Source organism: Callionymus lyra, chromosome 12 (genome assembly GCF_982586985.1).
Source record: "Callionymus lyra chromosome 12, fCalLyr1.hap1.1, whole genome shotgun sequence".
NCBI lineage: Eukaryota > Metazoa > Chordata > Actinopteri > Syngnathiformes > Callionymidae > Callionymus > Callionymus lyra.
In genome coordinates, this window is record NC_141829.1 from 27,776,546 (window position 1) to 27,801,426 (window position 24,881).

The following is a 24,881-nucleotide window of genomic DNA, read 5'->3' on the forward strand; positions in this document are numbered from 1 at the left end:
TTAACAATATGACTGCAATATGTACACTTTACATTACATGTTCTAAGTATACGCCAACATGAACGAACAAATGCAAAATATATATTATTTTAATATACAGCATATATATATTTTAATATATATATATATATAGATAGATAGATATAATGCCACTCCAAACCAGTAGGGGGCAGTACCACACAAGGAAGTGATGTCCGACTGCCATGACAACCAAAAAAAGAACATGGCGCTGGGATTTCACCTGGGCCGTGACAGTCTTTAGTTTCGCTCGCTGAGGCACAGGACTGTCCATCTTGCTTGTCATGTCTTAATACCTGCAGCAAGCGATGAATGACCGAAAGCTGAGCAGACCGGCGGTGGTGAAGTTGCCGGCGGGAGAATGGAGGTGCGGCTGAAGAGGAACATCTCGCCCCTGTTGACCTGCTTCATTGTCCTTATCTGGGCTCAGTCAGCGGGTTGCCATGAGACTTGCAAGCATCGTGTTCCTTCCGATGAAGAGGTTAGCCTGGAGATTATGTTATCAGATTGAAGAATAATCATTCATCATCTTTTACAAACATATGCTGTGGAAGCCTGAGGACCCGGTTATGAACGTCGTCTGTCTTCTTGTGATGAAATAAAAGGTTTACATCCGGGGCTTTATAGTAATCCTAATATGACAGCTCACTGGCATGCTGCTACTGTAATTGTTATCGAATTTACAACGTACCATATTAGTTTATAAAAGACATTACAGCCATAGTAGTTTTTAAGAGATGTTTTGATCACGTAAAGATGATGATTCAAGTTTGAAATATCTCATCATCATTGAATAAATGCTGCGCGACACAGTGTCTGTCAATACTAATGTTTTCATTGAGTGTTCCATGCATTAAAACATGTATTTAAAACTGCAATCATGAATGGAAGTCGAACAAAACCGGCTCTGAGCTGGTGTCTGCATTTGTCTGCAGCAGTCCCACACACAAAGACGAAATATTGTTACATTTTTTCAGCTTGTTTAAGTACTTTTTAACATATTGTTGCAATGCATGTTGCAACAATACCACAATAATGATGATAACTGTGATCATTTTGGACACAATAACACATTGCATTCCTATACCGTATTTTTAAACCACAAAAGTGTTCATTTAATTTGGTTCTGTATTGTTTGGTTCACTTAATGTGTTTGAAACCTGCAGGGTTGTCGCCCTTTGTTTTTAATAGTCAATTGTTATACAGGTACTTCATTTTTTACAGCTTACAGGGTATGTTTTCTTGTTTGCTTCTTCTTTTGAATTACAAAATTTATTTTTAAAAAGTGTTTAACTGTTAACCAAAACCAGCATTTTATAATATTTGTTGCCTTCTATTTAAAGCATGACCGGTGCTGTGCAATGATCTGAAACGTTGGACCATTCTTATAAGGAAGGACCGTGAAATATGATTTAGTAAATGTAATTTTATACCTGAACGTACTGTTTCAGTTATGAATGGTATGTAAGTAAGTAAGTAAGTAATATTTTTTTATATAGCGCTTTTCGAGACCAGGGTCACAAAGCGCTTAGACAATCAAAACAATACTCAAAAAAGTACATACTTTAAAGATCAAGATAATACTGAGAACAACACAGGAATTCGAGAAATTCAAGGAAAAGCCTGAACAAATAGAAAGGTCTTAAGATGTTTCTTAAAGGAGACAGTAGACTCCATCAAGCGCAAAGAGAGAGGAAGATCGTTCCAAAGCTTAGGAGCAACAGCCTGAAAATAAAGTAATACAAGTTCTGTCAAAAGTTGACCTGATTAGTTCCACAATATATTTGAAATTTAAATTTGAACAGTCAGTTTAAACTATGCAAAAATGAATGTGACGCTGTTGGATAATATTGTAAATAATATAATGAACAGCAGCTGGTTTCTGCTAATGAAAACTGTAATGGAGGCTATTTTATAGTGAAAATGTATAGTTGGTCTACTTTACTGGAACTAATTGATTAATGTAACGTGAAGAAACAACGTGTTTAAAAGCCATCGAAATTACTATATAATCTGTACATAGATGCAAAGTTACTTACCTGGAGGTTTCCTGAGTCGACAGAGTGATCAATAAGTTGCTTAAGGCAGCAACACCAAACTGAAGTTAAGTAGGAAGGCAACGGTAGTAGTGCGCTGCCTACCAGATGGTTACCTGTGCTCAATGATCAGGAAACATCTCGCACAGAATAAAGATTTTCAATTAACAAATTAACGATCGATAAATGGACCAGAAAACTGGGCCTTTTTATGCTGAATTCAAGATTTTCAAAATAAGACAGACACACTAAACAAGGACACATCAGCTACTATAGGCATGTGTCTAGCTGCAAATATTAAATAAAAATATTTAGATCTCACTGATCTGTGTTAAAGAAACATTTTCAGTATGACCAGAAATGTTGTGATTATTTTTTATACGTCTGTCTGTCTTTCTGTACAACCAAGATACAATAAAGTTGCAGGACTAACAGTTATTATTTGGTTCATGGAGCTGCAAGAAATACTTTACCTACAGAAAAACAAATATAAACGTACCTCTGGACAGTCAAAAAACATAACTCTTCACATTTCAACATTTTTCCTAATTAAAATAGTTGAATTACAGAATCCACACACCAGCAGAAATTCCCAGTGAGTCACTGGACAGATCCAATACACAGCACAGCAGTTCCCTGCCTGAAATAAAAAAAAAAATGCCTATAGTATCCCTATAGTTTTGATAGGCAACCTTTATAAAATTGATTAAAGAACAAGAATTTTAAGTTTAGAAAATAATATAGAATCTGAATTATAGTCAAAATTAAACATGCTAAACACATGCCTTTACTTTATTTTTTAGGTTCTTTTCACCTCTTACAATTGTAGGTCAGCCATGAACCTCATTTATTGTATGTACAATTGTTAAAATATTCCTACTTAGAGAGTCCAAAACTCTGAAGGGTCAGTTATTAACTGGGTTTGAATCGGCCCTTCTATGTTAATGCTGCATTGCTTTGTAAACTAGCAGCATCTAATGCTTTGTTAGGACTAACTACAGTATATATTTTTAACTGTGTTGATTTGTTGTCACCTCTCTTTGATATTTCCATTAGGTTGTCCATCAGGTGTATATAAAGTCTGATCATTTGACCAAAAGAAGCACCGATGAGCAACATCTGAATATTGCGATCATTTACGACTACAGCGTGGATCAGTAAGTATTGTCACAATGGAATACATTTTGAAGCTTTTCTGAATGCTCTTCCAGAAGCTGTGTGTTAAATAATGTGCCAAATAGTAAGGCAAGCTATACTGCAAAAATCTACATGTGACATATAACCCATAAAACTGCTAGACATTTTTTTAACTCATTGTTTGTTATGTTGATCTGAGACAAAACCTTCAGCAACAACTTTAATCAATTAGAAAAAGTTCAAGCTAATAACATTGCATACACTGTTCAATAGATTATTTTAGCATGCCTGGATGAATGAACCTCAAGCACCCTGTCTGGGATGTTCTCACACAGCCAGAGATGTAAACCTGATATTCACCTATCTTTAATATGACTCACAAGAAATAGTATTGACACCAGGGCCGGGTCTAGACAGGCATGTATGAGGGGGCAGCCACAAATCTTGAGGGGGCATTGTGCTGTTACTTACTTACTTACATGTAAGTTTGAGGGGGCACAACATTTATTTGAGGGGGCCAGGCCCCCTCTTGCCCCTGCCTAGACCCGGCCCTGATTGACACACAAAATGAGCAATAAAAAAAGAACTAAGCACCAAGGCAGCCATCTTTGGCTCCATCTTCAATTCCACGTTTAAAAGCTGCTTACTTCAACATTAACAATGATGATGATTTTAGAGGTTTGCTGCAACATTTTTATACCATCGTCATCATTTGAATGGCAGTGAAGGTTTTTCCTACAACTGCCCACCAGTCACTGTGATTTTCTTCTCAAGTTATTATATGCTTTCATTATTTACATAACATAAGACCTCCTGAGGGATCAATCAAGTTCTACCTAACCTAACCTATTTAAACATTATTTAAACTTTACTTTGTGTCAGGGTGCGTGTGATGCAGCATGCTCTGTCATGTTCTTTTGCATGACACTGAAACAAAAAGCTTTTGATTTTTTTCAACTGTTGTATTGAAATTAATTAAAAATCTTTGGTAGAATAGACTCACTGATTATTAGTTTGTTTCTTCAGCACTACTATGATGTGAAGTTTAGTGACTTTTTTCTACTTTGTTTTCATCTTCAGACCCAATTTAAAGCTCTATTTCATATTCATATTTTTTTTTATTTCAATTCCTTGATGGTTAATAAGTACACTTTCAAATTATTTTGTCGCATTTCTGTGTCTATGCTTAATGTATACTGCAGACATTGTTTTAATTTTCATTACAAGTGAAATACAGCAAAAATCCTAAAACAAATGTTCAATTTAATTTTTTTCCATTTTTGTGACCTCAATGTCCCAAAAATGTCTTATACTAAAAGCTTGAATTACATACTTATTGACCATCCAGTCCAAGGATTATTTAAATTATGTTCTTTGTCTTCAGGCTTTCTGCTGTTAAAAGACGACTTGTGAAGGTGAGAAGATTTATTTATTTACTAATCTAGAAATTACAGTTTTCTACTATATATATATATATATATATATATATATATATATATATATATATATATATACAGTATATGAAAAAACTGAAAACATGTCTAGATTCTTTAAAGTAGCAAAAGTCAAAATTAAGTATTAAAATGGTCAGCAAACTTAACGACATGTAATTATACAACAACTCTTGTGTTGCTCCACGCAGCTTGAAATAATCATCAACTTGAATACATTTTTGTTTTTTAGGTTGTGTTTGTGTATTTTGTGTACCAATGGATATTATTGGTTCTGTGTTATTATGCTTGCAGTAAGATGGTAATTACCATTAAATAAAGAAAGAAAGAGTGACCTACTGATCAATATGTTCCCTGAGTTTTAAAACAGCCATATAAACTCTATTCGCCATTCTAAAATGATGTCATAACATCATATTCTGATTTTATTATTTAAAATCATGGTTTGTGATTTTGTTTTTGTCTTAGGACCAGCTGTTTCCTCAGGCCATTGATTTCCTCCAAAAAGCTTTGAGTGTGAGGCGGAGAGTGGGCCCAATATTGCTCAGCAGGTACGTTAAACCTGAACTTTGGGACTCGAACTTAAAGCCCAGAATGATATTCCAAATCCCACATTTGCGGTGCAAGTATAGTATGCGAGAAATCATTGTACACTGTCAAATGGCTAATTAATGAATATAGTTACTTTACCAAATGTTCGGATTATATACTAGATGCATCCACGATATTCACTTAACTTCTACTGCTTATCAGAGGTTGAGTCAGGTGTGCTCTGCCACGTACTTAAAATGTGTACTCACCAAAAAGTGGTGTATCTATATTTCTTATTACTGTAAATTTAACAATCAGAATCAGAATCCCTTTATAGTCCCGCGTGGGGAAATTTGTTTTAACAACAGCAAGAGCAATATACCAGAAAAAAAATAAAACACCCAGAAATAAAATATTAAAAAGAAAAGAAAAAATCTAAATAGAATAGAAAATAAATCTGCACTATATTATATACACAATCATATTTACAAAAATAACTAGAAAGGTGCAGTTAGATAATTATCTGGCTGTGTTCTTGTTGTGGAGTCTGATGGCAGTAGGGAGGAAGGACCTGCGGTACCTCTCCCTCACACACCGGGGATGGAGCATCCTATCACTGATGGAGCTCCTCAATGCCCTCAGTGTGTGCTGGAGAGGGTGAGACAAGTTCCTCCTCATGGAGCCCAGCTTGCTCCGTATCCTCCTCCCAGTCACTTCCTCACAGGATCCAGGGGGCGCCCTAGGACTTAACCGGCCTTCTTAATAAGGCTGTCCAGTTTAGCCCTATCCTTTGCTGTCATGCTGCTCCCCCAGCAGACCACACCGTTGAAGATGGCAGAGGCCACTACTGAGTCATAGAATGACTTCAGGAGTGGCCCCCGGACACCAAACGACCTCAACCTCCGGAGCAGGTAGAGTCTACTCCGCCCTTTTTTAAAAAGAGCAGCAGTGTTATCCACCCAGTCCAGGCGGTTGTTTAGGTGAACACCCAGGAACTTGTAAGACGTGACAATCTCAATGTCCTGTCCCTGGATGTTCAGTGGTGAGGGGGAGATGGAGGGACACCGCCGGAAATCCACAATCAACTCCTTAGTTTTGTTGGAGTTGATCTGGAGGTGGTTTTCCAGGCACCAGTCAACAAAGTCCTGGACAAGTCCCCGGTACGACCCATCATCCCCGTCCTTAATGAGGCCGACGATGGCGGAGTCGTCCGAGAACTTTTGCAGGTGACTGGTGGGAGACAGGTGTTGGAAGTCTGCAGTGTACAGTGAAAAGAGGAACGGTGCCAACACCGTTCCCTGGGGGACCCCTACACTGCACAGTACAGTCTTCGAAACACCATCCCGGGTCCTCACGAACTGTGGACGGTTGGTGAGGTAGTCCACAATCCAGTCCGTGAGGTGAGTGTCCGCTCCAGACAGCTCCAGCTTGTCCCTCAGGATGTTCGACCTGATGGTATTGAAAGCACTGCTTAGATCCAGGAAAAGGATCCTCACAGTGCTTCCAGGCGACTCCAGGTGAGAAAGTGCTCGGTGGAGAAGGAAGATGATGGCGTCCTCCACGCCGATGTCAGGTTGGTAGGCAAACTGCAACGGATCCATGGAGGAGCGCACCAGAGGACTCAGGTAACTAAGGACCAGCCGCTCCAGAGCCTTCATAAGGTGGGATGTCAAGGCCACAGGTCTGGAGCAGCTGGGATCCTTAGGGTGCTGAGTCTTCGGCACCGGTACCACACAGGACGTCTTCCACAGTAGTGGAACTCTTCCCAGGGTCAAGCTCATGTTGAACAGAAGTCCAACAATTTCACTTAACTGGTCAGAGCACGTCCTGAGTACTTTGCCACCGATGCCGTCTGGTCCAGGGGCCTTTGTTGTCCTGGTTCTCCTGAGCTGATTTCTCACCTGGAGAGGTGTGAGGGACAGGCTGGGGTGGGGGGGCATTGTCCCCTGTGGAGTCAGCGGGGGGGCCGAAACAATACAAGCTCGGGGGGGAGGAGAAGGTAAATGAAGAGGTGTGAATGGTGTAGAAGACGGGGGGGGGGGGGGGGAGCCGACACCTCAAACCTTGAAAAATAACCGTTTAAGTTGTCAGCCCAATTCTGATCCCCCGCCGCTACAGAGAGCCTGGTCTGACATCTCTGGTGTTGTTATTGGCCAGACTCTCTTCCATCTTCCTCTTGTACCTCTCCTTTCCCTCCCTGATCTTTATTCTCAGCTCCTTCTGGACTGCCATCAGATCCTCTTTGTTTCCTGACCTAAAGACTCTCCTCTTCTCCTTTAAGAGAGCCTTTATATCAGGCGACATAGCTCAGATGGTAGAGTGGTTGCCTGCAGTCCAAAAGGTTGCAGGTTCAATCCCAGCTCCAGACAAGCTTGTGTCGTTGTGTCCCTGAGCAAGACACTTCACCCTGATTGCTCCTGATGGTGAACTTGGCGCAAGTGTGCATGCCTACTCCCATCAGTATGTGTGAATGGTTGAATTTCCCCTCGCGGGACTAATAAGGGATTCTAAAAAAAAAAAAAATAATAATAATCCAGGGTTTGTTGTTGGAGAAGCATCGTACAGTTTTGGTTGGTACAATGCTCTCCACACAGAAGTTGATGTAGTCCGTGACACATGTAGTTAGACTGTCAATATCCTCCTTGTGGGACTCACTGAAGATGCTCCAGTCCGTGGTCTCAAAGCAGACCTTCAGATCTTCCTCAGCTTCTTCAGACCACTTCTTGACCAAGCGAGTCACTGCTGGTTGCCTGCTCACAAGTGGCTTGTAAACAGGTAGGAGATGGACCAGACAGTGTCAGCTCGTCCCAAAGGAGGAAGGGGGGATGATAAATAAGCGTCTTTAGTGTTCGCATAAAAAAGGTCCAGTGTGTTATTGTCCCTGGTGGCACAAGTGACATACTGCGTGAATTTGGGTAGACAGGAAGAGAGAGATGCGTGATTAAAATCACCGGAGATGATAAAGAGGGCCTGAGGGCTCTGAGTCTGTAACCCGTTCACTACTCCAGTGATGACGTCACATGCTGCCTCCGCGCTCGCCGACGGTGGAATGTACACAAGCACCGCGACAACATGTGAAAACTCCCGTGGCAAGTAGAAGGGTCTCAGACTCAGCGCCAAAAGTTCAATGTCAGGAGAGCAGTGTTGATCCTTTAGAGTGACGTGCCTGGAAAGGCACCACTTCTCATTAACGAACACCGCCAGTCCTCCGCCCTTTCTCTTCCCGCTCATCTCCGTCCGGTCCGCGCGCAATAAACAGAATCCATCCAGCGCAGCAATCGCGTCCGTGTGGTTCTGGTTCAGCCACGTCTCCGTGAGCAAAGATGAAGAGGCAGCGTGCCGTTAACAGACAGCAGAATGAATGAGTTTACAGTAACGTTCATGAGGCATCAATATACTGTAGCTCATATTCCGCTCACGTTCACCTAAAATATGAACTAATTCATGATTTGTGAGGCATTCGACAGTCTTATGAAAGGGAATTCCCAGCATGTCAGAAAGTTGGATCACATTGTTGATAAAACATTTAAAAATGTTACTGCAGATTGTAGCATGAGCTGGTTTCAATCATGTGATTGGATTCTGAAACACCCATTTCTCTTAAAAAAACATGAGTAGTATGTGCCTTCGAACAGAAAAAAAAACTTTTATTCAATCCCTGTATTATGAATACGTGTGTGTGTTGCACCCCAAATGATGTCTTCACATTGTCATTACGATTTAGTGTTTAACGTTACTGATTTACAGTTTTAATTTTTGTTAAACTTCATCTTCAGATGTCTCTAATAAGCCCCTGATTGTCTCTGTATATATTCACACTGTGTTAATAACCCTAATTAGAAAATATGAACATTGACCAGAGCACATCTTCCCTAATTTGTGTGCAGGTGTTCTTGGTGTGTGATCCATAAGACACTAAATCTATTTTGTATTATTATAAGAAAATCTAGATCTATTTTTTATTTTCGGGAATTTGGAAGTTGTGGCTCATGTAAATATGATTTATATATTGAAATGAACGTATGGGAAGGGAAGGGCCAGGTAAAGTATGTAAACATCTTCATTCAATTGCATGTTGATTGGGTTGTATAATGGAAATGTGCTTTGCTTTTTGCTTACACACAGTCTATGTACACTAGTGATAGTGTGCAAGGGATGGCTGGCATCATATATGATGGCAAGTAGTTTGTCCAAGGATCACCCACTCCACCCACAGCAGCTCCAGGGCCTCCTCCTTTCTTCTATGGAACCAAGAAGTAGGCTGCTTCTTACGGTCTTCCACTATCTCAACTTTGAGATAGTGGGAGACCAGCTGGAGACTGGGGAAAGAAATTAAGAAATGCTGGAGCAGTTCCACTAGTTTAGCTGCATAGGTAACTGGTGGAACACCTAGTCTGGGCCTGCCGCTTTCGCATCTGTGGAACGATACAAATATGTAAGATGCAGCTGCATCGGTAGAACCAAGGTGCATCTGATTTAATTTGCTGGAGATTTCACGATGCATCGGCTCTTGTCTTTTTTTTATCAGCAAATGCAATGGTAACATTGATTCCCGAGGCCCCCTAAACGCTGATCAAATCAAATTTGTGGAATTATTTAGTTTTTCAGCATGCAGGCCAACCTGATATGACTTCAAACAATGCCATGAATCAAATATGTTGGCAGCACGACGAACCTGGCCACTCACATGGCATGGATACCTCTGACCCCTTCAGATTAAATCAGTTAATATTTCTGAATAAAACTTGACACTAAGTCACATCAAATAGATCATGCTGTGAAGTAGGCGTGGGAGGAAATAAGTATTGTTTAATTGATCTTCAATTGCAAGTTATTTTGTATTAATACTGTAAGAAGTTTTAAAAGTTTTACATTTACATGTTCGATTTCCAATATTCTTATTTATCTAATATAATTCCAATGTTTCTACTTTAAATTAATTGCATCGTTTCATAGAGTAAAATATAATTGTGCCTTATAATTGCATTGGAAAATCACATATCCAACCCAATTTCCCTTTAATTAAGTCATAATGTGTGCAAATCGTTTTTGAATCGCATCATAATGTGAAGAAAAGCAATTTGTATCGTATCGTCAGGAAATGTCAGTGTATCGCATCGTATCGTCCAGGGATTTTAGTGTATCATATTTTATTGCATCGCTGGCAGTGTATCGAGATGGTATCGAAGCAGCCTTAGTGGTGGAGATATACATCCCTACTCCAAACCTGGATTGAGGAGGGAAGGTTCTTGAGGGAGCAGGAGACAGGGATGCAGTAAGGTTAAGGTGACCTGGTCAAATCTGTTAAAAGTTGAGCTGAACATCTTACCAGAGAGGCGTCTGGGATGCATCCAGGTCAGATGCCCTAACAACCTCATCCGACTTCTGTCAACACAGTGGAGCAGCTGTACTCCGTTTCTATTTTGTATGACCCCCTTATCTGTGAGATTTTGGATAAAATATTGGTTGATTTGCCTTGTTTTAATTATTTAATTTGTTTTCAGATATGCTGTTTCCCATTTTGTATAGTAATGCTTAATGCATTCATTTTATAAAATGTGCCTATGTGTCCTTTCAGGCAATGTGCTACCAACCAGTATTTAAAAAAGAGAGATGATCCTTATCGTTACTGCCAGGAAGGATGCGCAGAAGTCACTCGCTGCGGCCCTGTCACTGTGCCTCAACATCATCTACAGGTCAGTTCTAGGTTTTCACTCTGAAATTGTTTATTTTTCTATGTTATTCATTGCTAAAGATAAAGGTAAATGTTATTACTTAGTCACAAGCGTATTGTTCTTTCCTCTTCCCACTTAGCAATGTAGGATCTGCAAGGAGTCTGGAAAGTCATGTGGGCCCTCTGGCCCGCCAGATGGACCTGGTGTGAAGGGTTCTGACTTTGTGCTTTATGTAAGTGGTATCACCACAGAGCGGTGTGGACAAGAGAACATTGTGGCTTATGCAGCATACTGCCAGTTGGAGGCAGAGCTGGACAGGTAAAGTTGGAAGTCCTTTTTCAATACCCTGACTAAAACAACCTTGAAATTAATTTGTTCAATCCAAGTCTAGTGATGTAAACCATTTTTGTCTATTTTCTTTTAGGCCAATAGCAGGATATGCCAACCTGTGTCCTGCCATGATCACTTCACAACCTCAGGAATTTGATGGGATGCTCTCGACTGTGAAGCATGAGATAATCCATGCTCTGGTTTGTTTCTTTTTGTTTCTTGATAATAATACATTACAATACTATAATACGCAGCAAGACTCACACACAACCTGGGGAGTTGTAAGGCTAGTCTTACCCAAGGTAGTAGATATACCTGGTGCCCTAACTAGAAGCTGCAGTGTTTGACACTGGCACTAAAATAAGATAAGATAAACTTTATCTTTGAATTCTCAAGATGGCGCCACAGATGGCAGCCTCAGCACGACACTCCGTAGGAATTTAGTTTCTTTTGTGCTTTTTCTTTGCTTTTTGCTGTGCAAACCTCGTCACCTTCAGCAGAGATGAACCGGTGAATCAGTGAGTCATCCTCAGACATTTTATCAACGTTCTACACTAATCCTGAAGGTGGAGCGGCCGCTCTGTATGGATCATAGAGGAGACACACGCTGGAGAGCTGGTGAAGGTGGAGCAGCCGCTCTGTATGGATCATAGAGGAGACACACGCTGGAGAGCTGGTGAAGTTACGCCACCGTGGTCACCTGGTGAACGTTCGCTCTCTGCCCAATGAAATGGACAAACTGATCCTTCTCCATGGAAAAAACTCTGACTCTTTACACTCTGCTGCCCTGTGCTTCACTGAAACCTGGCTCAGTGACGCGATCCCGGACTCTTCATCTGCCTGGCTTCTCGCTCACGCACGCAGACCGCAATACAGAGATTCTGGGGAAAGCAAGGGGCGGCTGAGTGTGTTTTTACATTAACGAGGGTACGTGCACATCTGTCACAGTTTTGTCACAACACTGCAGTCCGAACCTGGTCCACATCATCCCGTCCTACAGGCAGAAGCTCATCAAGGCCAAACCTGTAATGAAAACAGTCAGGAAGTACTTCGAGAATGCACGGACTGTTGACTTGAGTGTTTTTGAAGCTGCTAACTTCTGCCAACCCAGACCCACAGGACATACAACAACGACAAGCCTTGGTACTCCACCAAGCTGCGGCCAGCTCCGCAGGATTAAGGAGGATGTGTTCAGGAGTGGGGACCGGTAACACTACAATTAGGCCAGGAACACACTGAACAGAGAAATCCGAGCAGTCAAGAAGCGCTACTCTGTGAAGTTGGAGAACAAATTTGCATCCAACGACCCTGCTTCAGTGTGTAAAGGCCTCAGAGACCTGACCAACTTCAGGAAGTCCACCCCCCACACTAATGCCAACAAAGACCTGGCCAACGTTCCCAGGAAACCCTCCCTCACTGAAATTAATGACTACAGACCGGTGGCCCTGACGTCTGTGGTTGTGAAGTCCTTCAAGAGACTTGTATTGAACCACCTGATGACAGCAACAGGACCCCTGCTGGACCCCCTGCAGTTCACCTATCTTGCCAACAGGTCAGTGTATGACAACCTCACACTGCACCACGTCCTGCAGCACCTTGACAGCCCAGGAAACTATGCCAGGATCCTGTTTGTGGACGTTTGTTTGGCGTTCAACAGCATCATACACGGCATCCTCTCTCACAAACTCTCCCAGCTGAACGTGAACGATTCAATCTGTCAGTGGATCACCAGCTTCCTGACAGGCAGGAGCCAGCAGGTGAAACTGAGAGAAGCCTCCTCCACCAAACTGACAATCAGCACGACCGTCATTGGCCTGATCCAGGACGGCGACGAGTCTGCATATGGTCTTGAGGTCAAGGCGCTGGTTCGGTGGTACAGCACATACAATCTGGAGCTGAACACACTTAAGACTGGATGGAGGCATCCTTCTACCCTATGCCCCCTCACCATCAACAGCAGCCGTGGACTCCTTCAAGTTCCTGGGAACAACAATCTCCCGGGACCTGAAGTGTGAGGCTTACATCACCTGCATTAGAGGATGTTCTTCTTGCTTCAGCTGAGGAGACTTGGCCTGTCGAAGCATCTGTTGATTAACTTCTACAGTGCAGTCAGCCAGTCGGTGCTTTCCTCCTCCATCACTGTGTGGTTCGCAGCGGCCACAAAGCAGGACATGACGAGACCTCACCGGACTGTGAAGACTGCAGAGCGGATCATTGGTGCCCCCCTGCCCTCCGTCCAGGAACTGTACAAGTCCATGAACAGGAAGAGAGCAGGGAACATCATCAAAGACCAGACTCACCCCGGATCCTCCCTCTTCTGCCCCCTCTCCTCAGGCAGGTGCTACAGAGCCCTAAGGACATGACCACCCGCCACAAGAACACTTTCCTCCCCTCATTCATGAACGGTTAATCCCCACCATGCCATTTCATTGCACTGTCGACGTTTGCACTGTTTATTAATATTATTATTATTTGTCCTGTATATTTTTCACATGTTGTTTTGGCCTATTCTAATTTTTCTTACAAATTCCGGAGTCGTCCACAACCACAAAAAATGTCCTGTATGTATACCAATATGTAATGCCAAATAAAACTGCTCTTGGATCTTGAATCTTAAAATATAAACATATAACCATGAGCACAAAATATCCAAAAGGCAAGGCTGATGCTCTGCAACGTACCCAATCCCCTTTAAGCCCATGCATACTGAATGCAACCAGTGCTGGGTAATGCATGAAAAATGGGTGGCATGCCTCAAAAAAATTCAATGATTTCATACATAAGAAAAAGTAGTTACATGATAGGACAACATTAAAAATAATTTCTTAAAAATGATAACTTATTGCGTCAGTATCAACAACACCAATAACAACAAAAACAATAACATAAATTGAGTAGGCAGTTGAATCACTTTGAATATCTTGTTTGATAGCAAGACAAATGTTCAAAAAATGCAAAAAAACATTGTGTATGATTTTATACAAATTACACATTAACTGTAATAGGGTGTATACTGAAATAAATAATAATCAATAATATGAATTCATTTTTAAAATGTATTGCAATGTTTCTGGCATTGTTTTGTTTCTCTATGGTTCACAATGTTACAATGTTTAAAATTTTATGTTGTGTATTCTATCTTATCCAGGGATTTTCAGCAGGTCTGTTTGCCTTCTACCATGATGATGAGGGTAATCCCAGGACACCCCGCTCTGCCAGTGGTCTTCCTTCGTACAATGAAAGGTATAGAACCTCTGCTCTAAAACCTTTCCCAGAAATTTCTTCCCTCCTCCTTTCAAAGTTGTAATACATTTTAGAGAGATCTTGTAACTTGCAAATATCTGTGCTATGTGAGGTGAAATAGACTTCTTCTTTATCCGTTGAAGGGGTTTTTATGTCGGATTGTGTATATATTTTTTAATAGACTTGGATCAATCTTTCGTTTAAAAATGTGTCCATCTCTTTTAGTCTTGGTCTGTACCAGTGGAGTGAGGCGGTCATTCAGCGGGTCAACAGACTGTGGAACATCAGAGGTGGGGTTATGGTGCGACATACAGTCCATGTTCTCGTCACACCACGTGTTGTGGTAGGAAGTCTGTTTTTTTCTCATGTTTTTATTATTTTTCTCTGTCAGTAATGTGTTCAATTCAGAGAACCACTTCAAAGTCATTAATAAACCACTGGGGCCTACCTCTGATTGAAACTTCCTTCAAAAGTCAAATTGTGGAATTAGTTAAATTTTTTTAAATCTTTTCGGTAATTTTTTGACTTGATGACAGGAAGAAGCCAGGAAACATTTCAATTGTCCAATTTTGGAGGGAATGGAATTAGAAAACCAAGGGGGATCAGGAACTGAACTCAACCACTGGGAGAAGAGACTACTTGAGGTTTGCCCAAACTTGTTGACTTTAAACATCAAAGAGTCTTAATTTAATCGTTTCACATTTTGCTGTTCTGCCACAGAATGAAGCCATGACAGGCTCTCACACACAGAATAGAGTGTTTTCTCGTCTGACACTGGCTATTATGGAGGATACTGGCTGGTACCGAGCCAACTACAGCCTTGCCCAAAGGCTGAACTGGGGCAGTGGTCTTGGCTGTGACTTTGTCATGAAGAGCTGCAAATTTTGGATGGATATTCAGAGAGAAAGGTGGGAGCAATGGCATACTGTTTAGCTGTCATATTAAAGAGCTGTGAATGGAAGCAGGATCCGCCCAAGATGACCTTTGTTCCTCTAGACATGTAAGACAAAATTCACCTTTGCCACAATTTTTCATCTAAGACCACGATCAGTGAAACACGAGACATACAAGCACAGATAAAAGATATGGGACCATTTGACTGTATTGGTACTTACATTGTTTTAAACTAATTACTGACGTAAATTAATGTTCTAAGTTCACGTGACTTGTTTCTTTTAAATGAATTGTTTCTTTTAAACTCAGATGTATGCGGTATACTAGATGCTTGAAAGTATGTAGGTTACTAAAGATTGTTTTGGTAAGTTAGCAAAAACATTTAATGAAGATTTGGCACATTACATACTTTATGTACCAAGCATCGTTTTTTTACCTTTCAAAAACTCAGTCCAGCACTGTCAGTTAACCAACACTAATGTACAGTAATGCAAAAGACAACAATTAAATGAAATAACGATCACAGAAAAAATGTACAAAAAAACAAGTCAAGTTACATTAATATTACATGTGTACGTCTTTTCAACAAAAAGCCAAATTGGCTCCCAATTCTTGAAATTTGTATATCTAATTTTCTCCAGTGCTAGATGTTTAATCGGATCCCCAATCCATTGTTTAAAGTTTAAAGATCAAAACTTTCTATTTTATCAAAATAATAATCATGGGCATAATAATAATCAAAAAGAAGTCCCGTCAGTAATGTAGAAAACTTTAAAATAATTTTGGTTGATTTTTTTTTATTGCGTTGCTTCTGTGAGCAAACACCAAATCGAGAATTTTATCTGTGTTCCCAGTGCCTTGGACTAAAACAAAAACTGATTTTAAACTTTAGCAGAACCAAAAAATGTGAAACAACGTGGCCGTGGTTTGCCTGCATTAGTCGCATGTGGGGTTGATTTCAGGTTTAAACATTGATCATTTGTATTTTGACCAGATTAAACTAGATTACAAACTTTCTTTAATAAATAGATGAGTGAACATTATATATAAAAAAATATATCCTTTGAGTTTTCATTAAATTGACCATACAGATCAGCTTTGCATTTAAACATTAAGTGGTTCTGTGTTGTGCGTATTAATTTGCGAGAGTATATCTTTTCAAATGTTTTTTTTCTGTAATCCAGATATCCTAAAAATGTAGCTGATTCTTGGGTAGTAGGGAGGGGAAGCATGTATATGTTGTGGATACTAAATTGTGCAGTTGTAAAAAATCTGAAAAAAATGATTGTTTGCAACATTTTATTTCTTTGAAAATGCTGAAAAGACATATGGTTGTTATTCTCAAACAAGTTCTTGACACATTTTATGCTTATTTATTTTCTGAAACTTGAAAAGATCCGTTAGTTCACTTTTTTCAAGGTTACTAGATGAATGTTGCAGCACCTCATTTTCCCCTCCATATCCAGATTATTTTCTTTTAGGTGTGTGACCTCCTACTCATTTTACACATCTTCACTTATAATGAGTTTAGGTCGTCGTCTTCATCTTCTCCACTTCGGTGCAGATACCCGGGGTGTTGTTGGCTAGCTCTCTTTAGACGACATGTAGCTCCGAACTTATTCTGTCAAACTTCTCTCCGAGTATGGCCCTCATCTCCGACAAAATAATAATTTGGCTCAGTTGCCACCGCTCCTCCATTGAATTTATCTTTCCTCAAGTTGTTCGCCATTTTGGTATGGTAGTAGGAGTAGATATTTTATTCTGTATTCCACTTTGTCCTTTTCTTACACAAATTGAGTGCCAGTTAATATATTTTTAAGTCTTTTTTTGGCTGGAGCTCAAAAAACACGACCTTCTCCATTGCTTGACAGCGCCCATTAAAAAGATTTTTAGTAACATTAAAATCAGAAGCACAGATAAATAATCAGCTTAATAAAGTCCTGACATTGTAGCAACACCTAGAATGTTGTGATGCTTTAAAACAGAGAGCATTGTACCCTTTAACGCACACACCTGAGTGCCTGCCACAAAATAAGAAAATGAAAAAAGTGTAGGTAAAAAAACAAGATTTCAAAAGACAACACAGATTTAAATTATAATGAAATGTGTAACTATTGAAAATAACCAATTTTAACTTGCAAATAAGGGAAAAAATATTCGAACATGTATTATTGGTCACAATCCTGTTTTTCCTTTAAGCTTCAGTGTGGTGATGAAGGTAGTTTTTTCCTTTTAAATTCATCATGAAGGCCTGGGAACCTGGACACATCTTTCAGATCGCATCAAAGTCAAAGATCTCTCTTTGGAATTAAAAGATTAAATTCAAATGAAAATAATACAAAATTAAATAGTCAGGTGGTAGAAAGACCCAGGTCATTATTTTGTAATGACCTCTCTGATAGCAAAATTCTAGCGATGATGATGAAGTTAACTTTTCATGTGTTTAAGGAAACATCCTATGTCTCCGTTCTGCAATACGATCCAAGCCTCACCTTTGCAGCTGACATGCAGGCAGGACCAGCTTGCAGTGGCTGTTTGTAACCTGCAGAAACACACGCAAGAACTCCCTGCAGAGTACCAGGTATCCTTCAAACAGTTAAAGGACATGTCTATTTAAATTCAGTCTCATTGTCACAGACAATTGCAATATCAACTGGAATGTGTGTAGGTCTTTATTTCAATGGAGTGCTTTTTTAGAGATGATTACATTTTTATATATATATATTTATACACTTTTGAGTCCTCTAAGGGCAAGCTAGCTATTCCACACTTTGAAAACCACTGCTCATTGCGTTTTCCCAAAGGAGATAGATGTATGAATAGATGGATAGCTGGATGGATCGGTGTAATAAATGAAATTAATTAACATGGTGAAAGTAAAACTTGTGTGTTTGACAGTATTTTGAGAAGATACCTGGTGTATCAGAGGACCAGCTGGTGTTCTTCGGTGGAGCTGTAGAGATCGCTGACTACTGTCCATTCAGCCAGGAGTTCAGCTGGCACCTAAGTGGTGAATACCAGAGAAACTCCTACTGCCGGGTGTCTGAGAACCAACCAGGTGAGATTTCTCTTTAAAGATGAGGATTTTGTGAAAATGTGTGTAAAAAAGGCCCCCAAAAAACTTTGTACGAGTTCTGAGTGGAGCTGGGTATATGAGCAGTGGTTAGTAATCATTAAAGTGAATGAAGATGCCTTTAAAACTTTCCCTAATTCAGGGAATACATAATAATATATTCAATTACCTAATTCTTGTTTCCTTATCAATGTTTCCTTGTTGGTTGTTGCTTTGGGGTATTTTTAAACATGTATCAAATTCTAAAAAATTACTTTTGCCACTCTGTATTTTTAATAAGATTCGTGGAGGAATTACGGAGCAGAACAGTATGGACCAGATTCTGTGTGTCTCCAACAGAAGTCAGCATTTGTTATGGAGCAGTGCACCAGGAAAATGACGTACCCAGACTGGGGCTCTGGCTGCTACAAGGTGATCTCTTATTCCTTTTTTACTTTTACTTTACTTGTTCAGTGCAATATGATGTAATCCTATGAGTCTGTGCAAATTTTCATTTGTCCGGGTCAAATGAGTATGCTACTGAGGTAAAAAATGATAAGAAACATACAAAAATAATAAAAAATGTAATCATAAAAATGGAACGCTATTCTTTGTTACTGTGTAGAGTTTCTGGTTTTTGTTTTTTGCAGAATAATAATAAGCCAGCGGGGCTTTCAGATGTATGTGGTGTGTCCACCTTAACACTAGAGATGCTAGTAGTGCACTAGATGGAGCTGATGTATAGCGAGAGAGTAGAAGACAAGAGCATAGTAGAAGAAGAGTGTCTCAGTACATGATTGGAACACAGAGAGAAAGCTCATTAGGCCTACAGGATTGCGGCTGCGCATGCACGGGATTTGCTAGAAAACGTTTTGAAACTCTTTACCGTGGAGAGTCAAAGTAATTCAACAATGATTTAAAACATATTTACTCGCTGTAACGAAGTTATCACTTCATGACTATCAAAACGTTGATAACTTAATTTTTATTTTCAAATAGATAAACTACTACTTTCACTCCAATCCTGCCCCAAAACTATTCGTTTTGCATCTGGGTAGGAGCATTCGTCCACTCCATCTGCTTCTCTGCTCACTGATGACAGTGTTCAGAGGATGACTGTCATCATCCATGATGGACAGTAGTTTGTTCAGTGATCTCCTCTCAGCAACTGTCACCAGTGAGTCCAGCTTCATGCCAACCACAGAGCCAGCCCTCCTGATCAGGCTGTCCAACCTGTTGACACTCCTCTTGTACACATTCCCAGAAAATATTCCCAGAAAAGTACAATGTGTTATTGGTTTTAATAATAATAATAATAATTGTTATTATATCGTCAAACATAATGAATACATGAAAAGAGACTTCAAGTGGTGACTTTGACTAAAGGTTCGGTATTAACTAGTAATTTGTTTTATATGAAATGATTAATTCATGTGACTTTATTTATATAGTTAAACTAAAACTAAAATGTAGTGTATGATTGACTTAAATTTATAAATAAGATTATGTCTTTATTCATTACTACTCAATTACTATTTCAGTTAGTAGATTAATGTAAATTACATATTACAGTATGACGTTTAGGAGATTTATCTCTCGTGAATTGTTTGCTCTTGCTATGTCCCTTTTTTTGGGAACCTGAGATAACTTGATTAAGCATTGGAGTTACCTGTTCCCAACTTAACATGGAATATAATTGGCAAATTGTCTTTATTATCACGGCTAACACACTAGAACCAAGACAGTTGTTTATTTACAGAAGTTGTTTTATTTATTAATATTGTGTGTTAATATAAATGTTATTGTGTTCTTGTACACACTGAATATGTCTGTTTTTATGTCTGCATACAGTAATTGTACTGTAGTTGGAATATTCTGTATTACTAAATCTACAACAATTTAATTTATTTAGAATAATTGATGTAGTTATACTAAAAGGCCACTAGATGGTAGAAATGTGTATAAAACATGAACTTAAATGAAAATGAATGAACTACGAGCGTTGATAAAACTTAATATTATATACATCATCAAATGCTACATTAGAAATTACTGAATACTAATGAAGCTAATTATAGGATCCATTTTTTTTTCAAAGGAATTACTTATAGCACAGTTAGTCAAAGTTTATATTTAATTATTCTCTGTCCAAACAGTTATCTATGATACGTTTAATAATTGCGGATCGGATCTTCGCCGCTTGTTTACTTCATTACAGCACGTAAGTATGTTTTAAATCATTGTTGGATTACTTTGACTCTCCACAGTAAAGCGTTTCAAAACTCTGAACAAGCTTTGTCTCTGTTAGAGAACCGTAGTGACGTCAACAAGTTTGCGACGTCACCGCACATGCGCAGCCGCGATACTGTAGGCTGAACAAGCTTTCTGTGTGAGACCCGAAGTGACGTCATCAAGTTTGCGACGTCACCGCACATGCGCAGCCGGGATACTGTAGGCTGCCCCGATCCTGTACTGGTAAAGTGAAGTGATGCTACATGTAATGCTACCTACTAAGTCCTGCCTTTTGATCCTTTATATTCAATAAAGTGAATTAAGTAATCTTACGGCTACTTCTTTATACTACACAACTACATTGCAGATATGATAAACCGATTCATAACTTTGTAATTGAGCCATCGTACGGTTTGGGGTAAATTTGGATCTGTCCAGGGGCTGGTGTAGCGATACACTCACATATTTTAAATCAAAACCGATTTCCGATTCATATGGGTTATTTGTTTCACCCCCAATGCTCTCCCTCTTTTAACTTATAAAAGACAATAAACTAAGTGTTAATTTAATTTAAATCCATGTATTCTTGTTTATGCTGCCTGTGATCACCCAGCGGTTTTTTTGGGGGGGGCAAAGTTATTAAAATTAGTTCCCATTACATATTGTGAATAACATAACAAATATGATATGACAAATTTAGTGTAGTAAAATTACTTCAGCTGGTGTAATGTGTGTGCTTGTTGCTTGTGAAATCAGTTCTTTGCAGTTTCTGCAGCTCACTGTCAAGTTGTGGCTTTGTTTCTGTAGTGCTCCAAGCTTGTGGTGCTGCAATCATTTAAAGGGGACCTTTTAATATGGATGTCTGATGTTTGTTTTACCTATATATCCAAATTATGTTTTTCATTTTTCCTTTTGACTTCATTATAGAGTTTAAGTTAAAGGGGTATTAGGAAGTACAGTACAATGTTCTGGACCCTTCCCCATAGACAGTCCAGGATTATTTAACTTCTATACACAGTAAAATAACTCACTTGCATACAATAAATACAAATACAATACAATAAAGATTTTTTGTTATTGCCACCTAAGAAAAGATGATCTAAGCCCTAATCCCTAGTCCTAAAATTCATAATGTTTCCAGATGAATAGTGATGTACTGTATAAGAATCCCGTGTTTGTTAATTGATCCATTTATTGTTATGAACAGTCTTGAACCGATGCAGTTCTAGTCATTTACATTATGCTTTATTTGAGTCTTGTCCCAGGTGTTGCCTCCTGTGTTCTTTTTAAATTATTGGAAAATTTAAATCAAACATCAGGTGTATATATAAAGTGTTGTCAAAAGACAACACTTTATATTTATTTAACATTTATAGAACATTTATTATTATTATTATTTATTTAAACAATTTCCCAAAGGAGACCTCCTGAGGGATCAATAAAGTTTTACCTTACCTTATTTATTTATATATTTAAATGACTACCTTTGTTCATGTAAAGACAATTGTAAGTGAAGTGTATTTATTGTAAAATGCTGACAGTGGCATTGTTTATTTTATTTTCTGAACCCTTATCCTCCTGAGATCTGTATATCTGAATACCTTTGTCTTCCATTTGTGATGGAATCCTGCAGGTGTTGTGCACTACCATGGGCTTGATGGTCTACGTTCAGAATCAAACCTACTACTGCACACGCCAGGGTCAAGTCCTAAGCGTGAGTGTACAGGTCAATGACTGGGTTTATAACGGAGTGCTGATCTGCCCCGACTGCACCGACTTGTGCAATGACTGTTCACCTCCATATCAGCTACCCCCTTTGAACACTTCCAAAGGTTATACTATAGGTGAGTATTTATAGTCCATGCAGAGCTTTACACACGCTTGTGAAATAAGAAATCGATTATACCAGCGGTAATTAAGAAGTCTGAGGCACTCAAAGGCTGAGGTCCCAGAGGGCCCCAAGTGTCAAGAACCTGAAAAAAGGGTCAACGTCTACAACATTTAGAGTTTTATGAATGTAATCAAATACACAAATGTAATACAATATAAAAATACAATTTAAACAAACATAGAAATTAAATATATCTTCAAATTATATGTTAAGTTCGACAATTTTAAAGATGTGGAAAAGTGTTAAAATACACAAATTTTATTGTTGTCTTTTTGAAAATCCAGTTTGGTGAAAATAAGTTACTCAAGACACAAAAAGAACATGGTAGACAAACATGGTCTTAAGCAGTATTTGTGTTTGTGAGTGGAAAATCTCATGTACTGATCATATGTGTCAATATATTTGTGGCTCATACATTTGTTTTGTTTGACAGACCCCTGTTCTGGTTGTCGTGGTCAGGCCTCTTCATGGCTTCCAGTAATGGCTGCACTGTTGCTGTTTTATCATAGCTAACATCAAGCTGCTCTGACACCATCCACTTGGATTTTATAAAAGAAGTCCACATCTTTTACAACACAATGAACATATCATGAAGATCAAATCAAGAACTGCGATGAAACCTCTGTATATTTCCTTGGAACCAAACCTAATTTATTTCATCATGCTTTTCATCTGTCCACATGTGATTAATGAATGTTCTTTTACAGTTCAACTTTCAATTCTGCTTTTAGTATATACATTTGTATGCAAAAGTTTGGGCACACCTCTAACATTTCATGATAATTTGCTCTAACTTTATAAAAGAAGATCACAGAAATAAGATTTGATTTCCCACATAGATTTTTTTTATTATGATAAAATTAAATGTAACAAATGGTATGTGCAAAAGTTTGGGCACCCTTTTAATCACATTTCATTTCAAGACCTTTAGGGATTTATAGCTGAGGTCGCAGCACAAAATTTCTTTGAATAGCTTGTGAGACCTTCAATTACAAAGACAGTTTCCAATTATGAAAAAGTACAAAATTAAAAACAGTAAAAACTACAAGAACACCTGGCTACTGATAGTGTAGTTGTTCATCGTTCCACAATCCAGCGTACTTTGCACCAGGAAAAGCTGATTGAACGGGTGATGCGCAAAAAGCCTTTTTTGAGTGTTGTCACAAGGAGAGTCGCATTAGGTATGCAAAAGTACATCTGGAGAAGCCAGAAGCATTTTAGAAAAATATACTGTTGTCAGATGAGACTAAGAGTTATTTGGTCAGAACAAAAGGAGGTATGCATTGCGGAAAAAAATCCATGAGAAGAACTTATTGCCTAGTGTAAAATTTTGTGGAGGGTCCATCATGTTGTGGGTAATACAGGGACTGGAAACCTTGTTAAAGTTGAGGGCCAAATGAAATCATCTCTGTATCAGCAGATTCTTGACAAGAATGTTCAAGAATCTGTCACAAAGTTAAAGCTACGTCAGGGTTGTATTTTTTAGCAGGACAATGATCCTAAGCACTGTTCCAAATTCACTAATGAATTCATCCATAAGCACAAGTACAATCTGGAATGGCCATCCCAGTCCCCAGACCTTAACATCATTGATAATGTATGGATTGATTTGAAGCAGGCTGTCTGCGCAAGCCAAGAAACCTGACTGAGCTGGAGGCGTTTTGTTTGGAGGAATGGCCCAAAATCACATCTGCCTGACTTCAGGGACTTGTCTATGGCTATAGGAGGCGTCTACAGGCGGCTCTTGCAGCAAAAGGAGGCTCTACTAAATATTAATGGAATAATTTCTTTGGGGTGCCCAAATGTATGCACATACCTATTTTTGCTTAAATGCACATAAAATGTTTCTGTTGGACCAATAAAAATGGTTTCACTACTGAGATGTTTATTTTTCCATAAGGTTAACATCCCCAAGGATGCCCAAACTTTTGCATACCACTCTATTTGCTCTATGTTAATGCTTTTGATGTATTACACTTTTTAATGACAAAAGAACCTTATAGCAAGTTTGACTAAGAAGTGAAAATAAAAGGAAAAATGTGACTAAAGTGTGTTTGTAATGGTTTTTAAATATTGTTAATAGCTAGTTGCGTTTTCAGTGTGTGTTTGTGCTTTCCAAGTCAATTAATTAATTATGTGCTTAGATTCATGAAAACTTGTAGTAATGCTTTTCACTTGATTGTTAAAGTCTCAAATTACTGAATGTTATTTTTTCTCTTTTGATAGCAAAGGAGAGAACTATAACATTGGGAACTGGAGTGAAAGGTTGCTTCTTTGGGTTAATAATTTCTGGACACCCATATAGCTTAATGCATTCACACCTACCTTTAATTTTCAGTTGCCAACCTATCAGAATGAGTGTTTTTGGACAAAACCTAAAATGGGATGTGT

At 39.0% G+C, this 24,881-nt stretch overlaps 1 protein-coding gene across 7 annotated transcripts; it reads left to right on the forward strand.

Annotated features, from left to right (window-relative positions):
- The first annotated feature begins 155 nt into the window (after positions 1-155).
- On the forward strand, positions 156-24,521 carry lmln (leishmanolysin-like (metallopeptidase M8 family)). Of its 7 annotated transcripts, none has more exons than XR_015713176.1 (17): positions 156-499; positions 3,111-3,211; positions 4,576-4,606; positions 5,111-5,193; positions 10,752-10,869; positions 10,988-11,166; positions 11,273-11,378; positions 14,327-14,421; positions 14,647-14,764; positions 14,958-15,065; positions 15,142-15,329; positions 17,764-17,896; positions 18,214-18,373; positions 18,728-18,799; positions 20,524-20,588; positions 20,676-20,842; positions 22,233-22,365. XR_015713176.1 is itself a non-coding variant. In XM_087804029.1 (16 exons), the coding sequence occupies exons 1-16, from the start codon at positions 380-382 to the stop codon at positions 20,683-20,685; spliced, it is 1,746 nt and encodes a 581-aa protein (XP_087660155.1). In that variant the 5' UTR covers positions 158-379; the 3' UTR covers positions 20,686-20,740. The 7 variants fall into 7 exon arrangements, 2 of the variants coding, with proteins under 2 accessions (XP_087660155.1, XP_087660154.1); XR_015713177.1 differs by having other exon boundaries at positions 20,676-20,864; positions 22,233-22,340; XR_015713180.1 differs by lacking the exon at positions 20,524-20,588 and having other exon boundaries at positions 157-499.
- The last annotated feature ends 360 nt before the right edge of the window (positions 24,522-24,881 follow it).